General features: G+C 45.5%; 1 protein-coding gene across 2 annotated transcripts in view; it reads right to left on the reverse strand.

Annotated features, from left to right (window-relative positions):
- Positions 1–14467, reverse strand: part of PSMA1 (proteasome 20S subunit alpha 1) — a 143120-nt gene that overhangs the window by 70787 nt on the left and 57866 nt on the right. For both annotated transcript variants that reach the window (XM_078681017.1, XM_078681016.1), the window contains exons 7-8: positions 13464–13593; positions 652–731 (exon numbers count right to left, since the gene is read on the reverse strand). In XM_078681017.1, coding sequence (XP_078537143.1) covers positions 652–731; positions 13464–13593 — 210 coding nt within the window. The remainder of the gene's footprint in view (positions 1–651; positions 732–13463; positions 13594–14467) is intronic.

Here is a 14467-nt window from a genome sequence, read left to right on the forward strand (position 1 = left end):
GCTTGAGATGTGTACAAAGGGATGTTGGGGGGGAAGAGTCAGAGGGAAAAGTTTAGAAAGTATTGTTTTGGGTATTAGTATAGTAAAAGAGGTGTCAAATGGTGCAAGGAGGGGTAGAGTAGGGGAGAATCTAGAAAGGGCTATTTTGGGGATCATAGTAGTGGTATGGGGTTTGAGATGAATGAGAGAGTGGATGTAGGGGATTTATAGGGTGAGAAATAGGGTAGTGCAATGGATATGCTCAATTAGAATAAAGTAATAAATATATAGATCCATAAGTACATGGAAAGTTTATAGATACAAAAAGTAAGTAAGTATATGAAGATTTAATATATTGATAGAGGTATAGGGTGAGGAATAGGGTAGTGAATTGAATATGCTTTTTTTGTTGTTGAGGAAAGTAGTAAATATAAAGATCCAAATACATGGAAGGGATATAGATGCATAAAGGAAGTAAGTAGAAGTAGATTAAAGATGCATTCGATAAACTCTGGTTTTCAAGTGTTGTACTTAAAAATGTATTTGTTTTTAAACAATTAATCTACATGTTCATACAAAGCAATACACATATATAGATACATATCTATAGTTCAAATAAATGCTTATGTAAGAGTCAATAACGTGTTCAAATGAGTAAATATGACACTCTACCTTTGTGGTCAGGTCTTGTTCTGCTGGAAGGGTTTCTCTTAAAGCACGCAAGCCATGCTTCACCAATTCATTCAGATTGCCTGCAAGTCAAAAGAACAATTACTTTCACAGGATTAGTGAATTACAGTTCTAAACTTATAGCTTGCAAACTCAAGGTGCTTGATTGGCCATGGACTAGGAAGTGCGTATCGAAGCTCCTGCGTCCAACAGAGGCCCCAGGGGAAAATGATCCTGTCCACCAGCAAGTTCTGCACCACTGCAGAGAGGGGCTGAAACCTGTGACATCAGAGCATAGATTGAGCAGTTTGGAGGCGCCAGTCGGCCGAGAGAAGTAGCCAAGCGGGCTAGAGTCCTCTGGAGCCCAGTGGCCAAGATGGCGACCGCCGGGCTGCCCTGCCTGCCCACGCACAGTGGCAGCCTGCAAAGGAGGGGTCATGGATAAGCGGCAGCTTGAGAAGACCAGGAGTGTGGCCGGGGGGCTGTTTTCACTGTTGAAGAGGATACGGGTTGTCGGCCTTAGGCAGTTACACCCCCTCCTAACCCCCCACCCCCCCAATCCCCTCCCACAAATTCCCTGGACAGGTTATGGGGAGATGGGGGGCAGGGGCAACAGAGCATCAGCGCATGGTGTAGTGAGAAGACCGCACGGGCAGAGCTTGGCTTTGGCAACAGGTCCACCTGCCCCAAGACTGGTATTGGAGAGAAGTTGAAAACTGGTGAGGGGCTGGCACAGAAGAAGGCCTGATATCATTGAAACACGCTGGGTGCCTGAAAGTGACCACATGCTGGGTGCCTAACAGACACTGTATCGGACAGGTCCAGGCCCTGAAGTTAACAATGATATGCCTGCAGAAGCACTCGTGGATGTGCTATCTGCACTGCTTCAGGGAGGTCTGCAGACACAGAAAGTCTCCCCCCACCCCCTGGCCCCCTTTAAAGCAGAGACATTGCATTGTGCGGAACATTTGGACCAGAGTCTACCTCACTGTAGGAAACTGGGTTTGTGTTGCAGTATTCCAACCCTCCCTTTTTAACTGGTATTTGATGCAACTTTAACTGAAGTGTGCTGGGTCCCTGCTAACCAGGCTCCCAGTATAAATGACAAAACCTTTAGCCCCCTCTGCAAGTGATACTTGTATGTCACGTCTACAGCAGGCCTGACAGCCCCAAGGCAGGGTGCTTAGTACTTCATTTGAGGGCATAACAGCGTTAGCAGATATGCCCCTGTGCTGGTTAGATCCATTACTGCCAATACAAGTGACCAGGGAAGCCATTTTAAAACATGCGCTGGACACTAGTGAAAACAAGTTCCCCAGCTACATGATGGCTCCACTGAAAATAGGGATGTCTGGTACCAAACATCTCGTATTGGTAAACCTACACTGATGCCAGTGTCAGATTTAAGAATACATGCACCTAGTGGGCAGGGAGAGGTGTGGCGCCGCGGCCAGGGCGACTGACGTTGGAATCTGGGGACCACGGTTCGATCCCCGGCTCCGGCGGCAGGTTAGCCCAGCACCATGTGACTCTGGGCAATAGCTCGCTTAATCTTCCCGACGGCCCCCAGCGCCTAGAGACCCTTACAGGTGATTGTGCGCTTTACAAATGTGGACTTTTTTTTTACTTTAGAGGTGTCCCCATAACACCTACCAGCCTTCCATCCGAGACACTGTTTTGACCTCCTAGGATGAGAGACTTTGCCCTCAGGAGACGCAGATCAAAGGCCTGGCCAGGAAGAGAGTGTAACATCCCCTCCCACTGTATGGCATGCTGATGAGCTTCCTTTGGCTGGCGAGCTTCAAAGAAGCAATAACCTTTGGAATACAAATCTGGCTTCCCTCACAGGAGATAAAGCCCCGGTCCAGAGCCCCCGTGGCACCTGGACAGGTAGGCGTGCCACCTCCAGGCTGGTACCACCCCTAAGGTGTGCTACTGTGAGGTGGACACGATTTTTCAAAAGCAGCAGACAGGAAGTTGTCATATACGGGGTTAGTGACCTCAAGGGACAGTAGCCCATTGGCTAATACACTCCCCTAATGCCCCTAAATTCTGTATTTTTAGGGAGTCCCTGCAGAGAGAACACCAAAGAGCCGCAAAAGCAGAGAAGACGCAGCTGACCTGGTACCAACCCCGCCGGCCTGTCTGCATCCCTCGTTGAAAAGGGTGCCAAAGTCGACTCGTCCTGCAGCTTTGACTCCAGAAACTTGGGAAGACTGCCTGCCTTCGAAAAAGACTCAAGACCTCCCATGAACAGCAGATCGGTTCTGAAGAATCTCTAAAAGAGAAGACTTTGAGACCTCTGGAACCGTCAAAACGCTACACCTCCGGCCAAGTTGAAGTGATCCACCGGTGCCAACAAGGTTCTCCAGCCCTGTCATGTTATCGGCATGGAAGGCCTGGTTCTGGATAAAACACCAGGGCCCTTGGTCGGGGCTTCCACCCTGCCAACAGAGACACTAAATGGTGCCCGGTGCCCTCACAGAGACAGAACACAAGACACCCAATAAAATCACCAACAAAGGAACAAATGAAGGCGGCCCAATAGAAAACAGTGATGGAAGTTAAGCGCTGTAGGAATGTTCTCAGTAATAACAAATGAAGGGTGCTGATTTCGGAGGATAAGGGCAGTGGCTCGGACAGAGACCGAAAACGAGTGCCGGCCTGTGGTCATTCCCATGATGGCTGAACATTTGTGATAAGGGGTGCAATCCTCCCCTTGTTCGTAGGACCAACGACTCCAGGGTGCAGTAAAAAAAGTGTCATGCCTGAGAGTCAGGAGGCAAAGGCCTACGGACTGCAGTGCATGAGAGGACTCGGGTTGTGTTCCAACGAAAGAAGCAAGAAACATTGTTGTAATTTTGCTTGGGGTCAGACGTACCGTGAATTTGGGGGGTGGGGTGGGGGGGATGGGAGAGTAAGTTTCAGGACCACAGCATGTTAAGGTAGGATGGGGGGTAGTTTTATTCACATTGGATCACAAAGGTACACAGGGAATGAGGACCCCAACACACATTTAGAGATCGGGCCTACAGGAAGGGAGAAAGACACCCAGCCACCATGTTACCGACATGGACACTGTTAACTTGAAACTTTAATGGGCTAGGAAACAAGGTCAAGAGGGGTCTGGTCACTAAGGCCCTCAGGAGAGACACAACAGACAGTGTTGCTACAGGAAACACACCTCACCGGAGGGCAGCATTGCTGCATGGGAAAGGGCAAATACTAATTGGCCTAAAGTACACTTCAGGATCAAGGGGAGTGAAGAGCCTCATTAAGAGGACCTTGCCCCTCCATCTGTCTCGCACATGGATAGACGCTAGCGGGTGCTTTGTGGTGTTACTGGGTGAACGCGAAAGCGAGACCCTTCTGTTGATTAATGTACATGATCAACCGGATCTTCAAGCTGCAACATTCCTGGGGAATATTTCAATGGAGGCTCCCCCGGCACTCACGATTATGGAAGGGGACTTTAACCTCGAACTAGATACTTTGTTCGATAGAATGAGCATAAGAATAGAGGGAGAGAATGTAGCAAGGAAATGGGGAGCGATAGAGCTACCAACAATAAAATAATGGAAAACCGATCTAGACTGGTGTAGACAGGCGGAGCAAACAATACATAAAAGCAGGGGGTGTCTGGAGTGGGAACAGATATGGGGGGCCTGGCAGATCTACAGAGGCCTATGAGCAGGGTGGGAGAGAAACAGAATAGGTAGAGATCGTGCTGCAAACCGTTAATTTATCTGTGTTCATTTGCTTTTACTGCGATATACTGTGATGCGATGTAACTATCTCTGGATGAATATATTGACTGAGTTGTTGTTAATAGAAAGGATTTATATATAAAAAAAAAAAGAATAAAGGGAGACGACCCGAGGGAAACTGGAGGCATCTGCACAGGCAATGGGGGTGTGTGATGTTTGGAGAGCTCTTCACAGGAGCGAGAGGGGTTATTCCTATTATTTGAATGCACATGACAAGCACTATAGGCTTGGCTATTTTTTCACTCCTGGTTGCTGCCTAAATAAGTTCATAAAGAAAGTATCTACTCAGGGGGCTAAGCGATCACTCGCCTTTACGACTAACCTCTTTCCTTCCGCTGGCAGATGGAGGGAAAGAGGAGCTTAGATGATGGGTATTTGGCGACTCTTGAATAGGCAAGCAGTCCAATGGATAGATACGGGCACCAAAATCTACTTTGAGGAAAATAATGGGACAGTACAGAGTCCCATCATGTTCCGGGACGAGTATAAAGCTACGATCTGGGGATTAATTTTCACTGGGGAGATAGGCAACATGAGGGAAAGACCTAGCAGGATGGATGCCCAGTAAAAAGTTTCAGACGCAGTTAGAGAGGGACTGCGCGACCTCCCCCATGCCTCACTTGAAAACCGACATGGACTTGAAGAAGACAGAGTACATGACTGTGGCTAGACATGAGGCAAAAACATACCACCTAGCAAAACAGAATTGAATATACGAAGCAGGAAATGAAGCTGGCAAACTATTAGCGTGGATAGGCAGCAAGGAAAGGGAAGGAATGTTTGTTCGTGAACTTCAGGCAGAGTCTGGGGAAACGGTGAGAGACAGTCAACACATAACAGAGGCCTTCGTGAGTTAAATGGAATCGTTCTACAGCTCACAGCTACAGGTCACAAAAGGAGAAAGTACTGCCCTTCGTCAAGAATAGCCCGATGAGGCACCTAGGACCACAACAAGCGAGAGACCTTGAGGCGGACGTGTCGGTAGAGAAGGTGTCAATGGCCATGGGAGAGTTGCAGGTGGGGGCTCGGGCCCGAACAGGTTACTGGTGGAGCTATTTCACAAGCTGACCAGGAGGAGAGTGGAGCCTCTTCATGCTGACTATGTGATAGCATTTAAGGCTGGGAAACTGCAGGAGGACATGCGGGGGTGACACACCGGAAACGGGTGTGGCTGCGTCACGCTTCTCTTAGTTGCGTCTCTTTTCCAGCTCCCAACAGCAGGAACAACTTCCAGAGGCCCAACACAGCAACAGGCACCTCTTGGCAGGTCAGTGCTCCCAGCAAGGAAGTTCAGGGGAGCTGGTGGTGAAGTCTTCAGAACAGGAGGCAAGCTCGACTTCTTGAAGATCATCTTCAAGCAGGAGACACAGCACACAGCAAAGTCTGTATGCTCTCCTTGGCAGAAACAGCTACTTAAGGCCAACCCCAGACAGCACACAGCAAAGGGGCAGTACTTTTTCAGCTTTCCCAGCTCTTCTCCTTGGCAGAGGTTCCATAGAGTCCAGAAGTAATCCAAAGTTCTGGGGTCTGGGCCCCAATATTTATATTTTATTTCTCTTTGTCATTTTGTGGAAGAGAGACTCTGTGCTCAGTCAAAACCTGTTCGGTCCTTCCTGGTCCAGCTTCCTGGCACGAGGTGGAGTCAGCATTGGTAAAGCAGACCAGGCCCATTGAGGTGCAAGGAAACCTCCTACGCCTACTCTAAATGCAGTCCAGGTATATTCAGCCCAGCCCTGCGCATCCAAAAAAGGCAGGACACACCTCAACCCCCCCCCCCCCCCCACCCCCCCAGTGGTGGTCTACAGTGAACGCACATCCCCAGTTCCTGTCACTCCAAAGCCAGATAGTTAATGAATAAAATAGGAGAGTCACACAGAATGGCTAAGAAAGAAAATACACACTTTAAAAATACCACTTTTAGAAACACACAATATAAGTTCAGGCATACTAAACTCCATGTTTGTACCTTGTCCCAATGGGTAGTTATACTTATATGATATAAACTCCCATTCTACCCTATGGGACATATAGTCTTTCAATAGTGAAAAACATAATTCTATCAGGATATGTTACACGCATCAGGACATGTCCTACCTTTCACATACACTGCCCACCTTGGGCCTATTTTAGGGGTGACTCACGTAGGAAAAGGGAAGGACCTGGCAAGTGGGTGCACTTGCCATGTAAACATGGCAGTACCAAACTGCGCACAGACACTGCAGAGGCAGATCGGGTAACTTTTTTGCAAGGTTGCGTGTGTGGGTGGCACAATCAGTGCTGCAGGCACACTAGCAGCATTTGACTTACTTGCCGTGAGCGCACACAGTGCATTGTACTAGGGACTTAGTAGTAAGTCAGACAAGCCAAGGTAACACCAATCCATATTAACAATTAACACAGAGAGCATATGCACTTACCACTGATCATCAGTGGCAAGTCATAAAATCAACCAAAACAGGGTGAAAAAACAGGAGGCCAAAAAGCTAAAAGTCTGGGGATAAACCCGCTGAAAAAGCCAGGTCTAACCCATGCCCTTAAGAAATGTGTGTCACTGGAGGAGGAGACTCAGGAAGACACCCCATTGGAAGGGAGACTGTTGAATGGAAGGGTGGAGAATAAACTAATCTCATTGACGTACAGTAGTATAATGAGGAATACACAAGCCCCATTCTGAAACTGCAGGATAGATGGGAGCAGGACCTGGGGGAGATCGATGATAAACAGGCAGGAAGCACTGGGATTCCCCCCATAGGTGGCAAAAAGGCAAGCGAACGGCTGATCCAACTCAAAATCCACCACCAAACATTTTATACAAGACCCTTACTACACAGAATTGGTAAGGTAAAGAGCACAGACTGTCTCAGGGGATGGGATGTGGGATGGAAGACGCACTATCACATACATTATGGAGTTGCCCCGACTGAGAGCCTTCTGGGGGTGGGGGCGTACAGGATTCGCTGGAGGAAGCCACATGGGGTCCCCTTACAGCTAAAGCCCAGCTTAGTGATACTGGGCATATGGGAGCAGACAGAGGTCACAATACCAGAAAAACTAGTGAACCTGGTCTGCATGATGGCAAAAAGACATATTGCTCAGAAGTGAGGTAGTGGGACTCCACCGCGTCCCAATCCCACTCTCCCCTGCACCGTGACTGTGAAAAGGGCATGGACCACTGTAAACTGGTGGAAAAGGAGATGTACAAGGGACATGGCTGCCAACAAAAATTTGAAACAAGCATTTACAATGCAACGGTTTCGCTTTTGTAAAAGTTAGAGCTTTTATCATTGTTCATGACAAATTTTCTTGTATATGTTTTTGTAGAAATCTGATGAGTAAATGGCATCTAATTGATAATGACAATAACTTATTGTTTTTAATTGTGAGTAGTGAAGAGTTGTATTAGGGTTAGTAGTAGAGAGTGAGTATTAGAGAATGAGTAGTACAGTAGTAGGGAGTGCTGGTGATGAGAGTAGTAGAGTGAGTATTGTAGAGTTATTATAGTTGTAGAGAGTAGAGAGTGATTAGTATAGTGTGACAAGAGTATGAGAAAGTGAGTATTAGAGTAAGTAGTAGTAATAGTGAGTAGTTATTGTTAGAGTGCGCGTACTAGAGGAGTAGAGAGTGTGGGTGTGAAAGAGTGTGTGTGTGAAAGAGTGTGTGTGAAAGAGTGTGTGTGTGAGAAAGAGTGTGTGAGTGTGCGTGTGAAAGAGTGTGTGTGTGTGTGTGTGAGAAAGAGTGTGTGTGAGAAAGAGTGTGTGTGTGTGAAAGAGTGTGTGTGAAAGAGTGTGTGTGTGTGTGAAAGAGTGTGTGTGAAAGAGTGTGTGTGAAAGAGTTTGTGTGTGAAAGAGTGTGTGTGTGTGTGTGTGAAAGAGTGTGTGTGTGTGTGAAAGAGTGTGTGTGTGTGTGTGTGTGAAAGAGTGTGTGTGCGTGTGTGAAAGTGTGTGTGCGTGTGTGAAAGAGTGTGTGTGTGTGTGTGTGTGTGAAAGAGTGTGTGTGAAAGAGTGTGTGTGAAAGAGTGTGTGTGAAAGTGTGTGTGTGTGTGAAAGTGTGTGTGGGTGTGTGAAAGTGTGTGGGTGTGAAAGAGTGTGTGGGTGTGAAAGAGTGTGTGGGTGTGAAAGAGTGTGTGGGTGTGAAAGAGTGTGGGTGTGAAAGAGTGTGTGGGTGTGAAAGAGTGTGTGGGTGTGAAAGAGTGTGTGGGTGTGAAAGAGTGTGTGGGTGAGAAAGAGTGTGGGTGAGAAAGTGTGTGTGTGTGTGAGAAAGAGTGTGTGTGTGTGAGAAAGAGTGTGTGTGTGTGAGAAAGAGTGTGTGTGTGTGAGAAAGAGTGTGTGTGTGTGAGAAAGAGTGTGTGTGTGAGAAAGTGTGTGTGTGAGAAAGAGTGTGTGTGTGAGAAAGAGTGTGTGTGTGAGAAAGAGTGTGTGTGTGAGAAAGAGTGTGTGTGAGAAAGAGTGTGTGTGTGAGAAAGAGTGTGTGTGTGAGAAAGTGTGTGTGTGTGAGAAAGTGTGTGTGTGAGAAAGAGTGTGTGTGTGAGAAAGTGTGTGTGTGAGAAAGTGTGTGTGTGAGAAAGAGTGTGTGTGAGAAAGTGTGTGTGAGAAAGTGTGCGTGTGAGAAAGTGTGCGTGTGAGAAAGAGTGTGTGTGTGAAAGAGTGCGTGTGTGAAAGAGTGCGTGTGTGAAAGAGTGTGTGTGTGTGTGAAAGAGTGTGTGTGTGTGAAAGAGTGTGTGTGTGTGTGAAAGAGTGTGTGTGTGTGTGAAAGAGTGTGTGTGTGTGTGTGTGAGAAAGAGTGTGTGTGTGAGTGAGAAAGAGTGGGTGTGAAAGAGTGTGCACATGCCCCCTCTGCACCTGCCCTCTCTGCACCTGCCCTCTCTGCACCTGCCCTCTCTGCACCTGCCCTCTCTGCACCTGCCCTCTCTGCACACGCCCTCTCTGCACACGCCCTCTCCATAGCGCCTTACCCCTCACATCATCCGCCCAGCCCACACAAGTAAACACCCACTCAAATAGGCCCTAGAAGGATGAAAGGCCTGTGTTTAACTTCCTTCTAACTCAAGCAGCAGTCCCCTCCGTGAACATCTGCTCTGGCGCACAATCTCCTTTCAACAGCTTCAGACGTACCATGCTCAGTTAAAGTAGAAGATTACATGGTCCCGGACACCTACAGAGAGATGTAAAATGTGAAAGCCTTGGTCAGGAGAGCACCACATACTTTATTTACCTTGCCAGGCGGTGGAAGAACTCCTGTATCACATAAGACCCTCATGACCCTACTTTCTCAGACAGCATTTCAATATATGGCAGGTTATATTTTAACAATGGATTTCACTGCGGATATGCGGGAGCGAGTGATATTTAAGGATTACGGCTGTGCCTAGGTCTATCGCTGCATCTGGATCCCACAAACTTTTTGGTCAGGACATCAAGCTGCTGGAAAAGGCGGCCTAAATGTCGCCTTGAGCTACATCAGGTAAAAATCTGGCACTTTGCCCGGCATCCCCGGTGAAGTTCAAAGGGTTCCCTCATCCCACTCAATGTTAAAATTGGTTTGCAGTCAGATTTTTGGCCCTCTGAATAGACAGTTCAGCACACACTTAGCCCTGGATAGGGCAGTTTCTAACACAATATAAGAAACATTCAAATTAAGGCTCCCTGTTTTCTGTTTTTACTGATTTTGACAGATAAATTCAGACAGAAAACATTTATTTTCTTGTCTGTATTTATGTTTTAATGTGGGTAAAAACAGAAGTTGGGTTGCTTTTTAAGTAACTCTAAATACAATCTGCCAGGCCAATAGATGTGTGGATTGATAGATAAGGGGGTTAAAAAAGGAATTTTAGTAAAGAGGCTTTAACAGCAGTAGATATGCACAAGGTTGATACTGAAATTTGCATATATGGATATAAGTGAACTGATGAATCTTTTGAGGGTGTTCACAGCACTGAAACCTGACAGACATTCAAGCACAAGCGCATATTTATCGGTTAAATAAATGTGGAAATATACTCATTTCAGCCTAATTTTTCCACAAAACCCTAAATAAATATAGATAAATACTGATAAAATTAGCACAAAATAAATAGATACATACAGACGGAAATGGCAAAAAAATAAATACCAAAAAACCGGGAGACCTAATTAAAATTAAGCTTAGCACTTGATGCTAAAGATACTTCAACGTGTCTACATGTAGTTAAACGAACTTTTTATTTAATATAGGACCGCGAAAAATAACTATTCTAGCATATTTGGGTCACAGGTTGAATGGTGCAAAGAGTTCATGGTTTGTGTGAATTTGTAGGACTTTATTTGCGGTTTGTCTTTGAAATTCACAGTATTCATTTTTCAGTCTTATTTTTTAAGAAACAGTGAAATTGATCGACAGCAAACGATGGTGCCCTGTCTTCTTTCCACACCTTCTCGTTTGTTACAAAAAACAATATAAACTATGCCAACACGACCGATTCAAGTAGTGTGAGCTGAGTGGAGATACTCTACGGGATTTGCTAGAGTACACAGCGCATCAGGGGCGGGTAAGGCCTGTAGATGCTGGATTCTGCATTGTTTTCTTTCTACATGTTTAAAGTGCCTTGAAAGCGCGGTAAAGTGCCTGCTGCTCTGCAGCAAATGTTAATAGATACAGAAATCCCGTTCCCCCTCCCCATCACAGGCAGGGTCCAGCATTGGTTTTGCCACAAGTGCCTCCCGCCTGCGAGCAGCAGATCCGGCCTCTAAGGGTGTCTTCCAAAAATGGAATTACTTAACAGCAGATTTGCTTTAAAAACAGAAGCAGCGGTTGTCAAGCTGAACGAAATGGAATAAATTCACCCGGGGAGTATTGATGGCTTTCCACTAACCACAGGCTTCTCATTAACTTTTTGTCCGGGGATGTCTTTTTTCTTCCAATTCTGCTGCTTTATCCTGCGCCCTCCGCCCCTTTCACCAACACTTACAGGAGCGAAATGAAAAGGCTCCCGGACACGGGGCTCAGCGGATTACTCTGGGGGCGCTGCTCATTTCATGGTCAGCCCCAGCTGCTGGTCAGGGATGTGCGCGGGGGGAGTTTATCCATCTTCCGATTGGCCCGGGTGGAGGGTCAGAGGCAACCTGGAGGGCGAAGACGGAAAAAAGACGGAAAACAAAGACGACAGCCATGAGCCACGCACAACAATACACGGAGACACCAGGACACGAAGGAAATGGAAATGGCTTACTTTAAACACAACAAAAACAGGAGCATACATACCGCCGGCATACTGTCGCGACAAACGTTTACTTTAAATACCGGCGCAAAACCCAAGCGACCTCAGGCCAGCGTGCATGGCTCCAACAAGAAAACTGCCTTCACCGGGAAAAGATGCCCGCAGCTCCACCGCAGCCCCTGCTCGGTCACCGCTTAGAGCTCCCTGCAACCTCTGATCACTTGTAAACAGAGACACGGACAGCGTGTGGGGTGGGGGGGCGGAACCAAGACACGGACAGCGGGAGGGGGGACGGACAGCGTGATACAACCATGCGGGACCAGGACGATCTTAGCAATGAGGAAAAACAGCCATGTTAAAAAAAAAAAAGTACACGCCCACAGTGGCCCACATCTTCATGACGTTCTAAAAGGGGCGGAGAGAAAAAAAAATCACCGGAACACCCACGAATCTGCGCCCAGAAAGTGTGACATCTCTCTTCCAATGGCTAGCCTCCATTTATGGAGCTAGCCAATCGAAGAGGGAGGCGGGACAAAGCCCCGTACTGCTAAACAAAAGATTTCGCCTGTGCGAACACTGCTGCGCAGTGGACGCCAGGTGAAACCTAAAAATCAGGAGCAGTTGGGGCATAGGGCACACACAAGGCATTAAATAGAGACAGTTGACTGGGTTAAAATTGTTCAGACAGTGGAGGGGGTGGCTACGAACACTGATAAGGGCACAAGTACGTATTTGTATTACAATTGCTTTACTTAATCGTTGGATGCGGGACGTCTGGGGATGTTTGGGTAATGTACAGGGTGCAATAGTATGCAAACGTCAAAGTATGGTTGTTAGGTTATGTATATAACAAACACATTTTCAACAAAAAAATGGATAGGCTCAACAATTCAAATGATTAAGCATTGAAAGACATTCCTAAATGTAGGCATGACACAAATGGCTATGGTAATGCTACTGTGTCAGCAGAAGCACAGTAGCTTGATTATAAGTGTGTGTGTATAGCAACACAAGCTTCTGATTCGCTGTTGACTACTAAATCTGTATTATTGTAAAGAAAGCTAACTCTGTTTTTTTCTTGGCTGTGCTGGACATTTGGGGAGGTTCGAAACCTTGGCAGGTGGTGATTTATGGCATTCAAGGCCACCCACTTAACCAACACCAATGAAGGTGTAAAATAGAAAAGGAAGAACAATTTCAAAATGAAATTATAATGTGTAGATTAGAAATTAAAATTGAGAAAAATGGAGGAATTGGACATATTTTGAAGAACTAGTGAAATTGAGACCTGAAGGTTATCAAAGGACCCTAGTAAATGATGATTGAAAAGGACAAAACAAGATGAATAGTGTTTTAGTGTCACTTAGCATGTATTTCATGATTGAGAGTGTTAAAAAGCACTCACAGGTACAGAAGAACTAGAGTGTGAATACTTTAGCGCACAAGCGGGAAGAGATAATCCAGGAAATGACCAGGAACTCCCCATGGTTTGATTTTTTTTTTAGCTTCAGTAAAACTCTGCATAATTAAAATAAACAGAGTACTTAAAAGTACTGACTTGTTGAATTACAAAGAGTATGGATAATGTAGCTTCTACAGATAACAATGCTTTCCTGAAACCTACAACTAGCCCAGTTAAAACTTCCTAATTTACTCATCTCAGCTCATCTAGCTCTGCTGCCTTTGACAGTTAACCTCAGCATTGTTGACTTTGGCGTGGTGAAGTGAGCCCTCACTACTTCCACTTCTGTCATCTTGAGGTCACACTACACATTTTTACATTCCCAGAAGCATCTGTAACCCTGACAGAAAAAGAAGCTGCTACAATAGGTGGAAACTTTAAGCGTTTCACTTACATTCAGCAAATTCTGTCATGTGTCTCTCCAAATAAGTACGAGCGGACTGTGAACGAGCTCCTATAGACATGGCTTTGCAGTCAAAGTAGTTAGCAGAGGGGCATGTTTGGAAAATATGAGGCCCCATATCCTGGAGGGAAAAAAAGCATTGTAGTTGGCTAGCTTGTAGACCTTTAGTTATATTAGATTGTGAAGATAACAATTAATGTAAGCATTTGTATTTTACATGAACTACCCCTTCTAAAAATTACGAACCACAAATCTTTAAGTGCATGAATATGATACAGAAGAAATGCTTCAACATCATATTCATGTACTTAAAGCAATACAGCAAATTCAGGTATCATGGATGTAAAACAGTAGTGAAGAAAAAAGAAAATCTAAGAGAGAAAAATACAACAAACGTTCTATGTTCAGCTAGTCCACACAATACGAAATATACATATCGTGATTGATGATGAAATTAGTCGAGTTTATGCACAAACTAGAACAGCAAGCCAGGGATCCACTAGTGGATTCCAGAAAACTATATTTATTTAGGAAAAAATAATAGTGTATCCATTCAGAAAATAGCACAATGAGCGGCAGTGCAGAAGTATAATCTCCCTAAATAGGAAAGAAAACTATTAGCCTTTATCCTCATCTATGTATGTATTTGGCAGTGGAGCACTGTACAGGGATCTCATCATACCATGAGGCTTTAGACCACAACAAAGGAAATAAGACTATCTTTACTTATATTATCTTAAATATCCAATGAACATCACAATCCAAGGCACAAAGGATTTCTGTAACCATGAATAGGCTGGTATTAAGAGGTTCAGTTCATTTATAAGATCACAGACCAATCAGATGAATTGCCTAATCCTGATGCTCCTTTTGCCACCGAAAACCTTTAGGATCACATTTCTTACCCAATCAAAATAAAACTGTTTTGTGTTGGATCGGAATTTGAAAACAGACTAATAGCACAATAATTTCCATTATACTGTAATTTTAAAATG

This window comes from Lissotriton helveticus, chromosome 3_1, assembly GCF_964261635.1.
Source record: "Lissotriton helveticus chromosome 3_1, aLisHel1.1, whole genome shotgun sequence".
Lineage (NCBI taxonomy): Eukaryota > Metazoa > Chordata > Amphibia > Caudata > Salamandridae > Lissotriton > Lissotriton helveticus.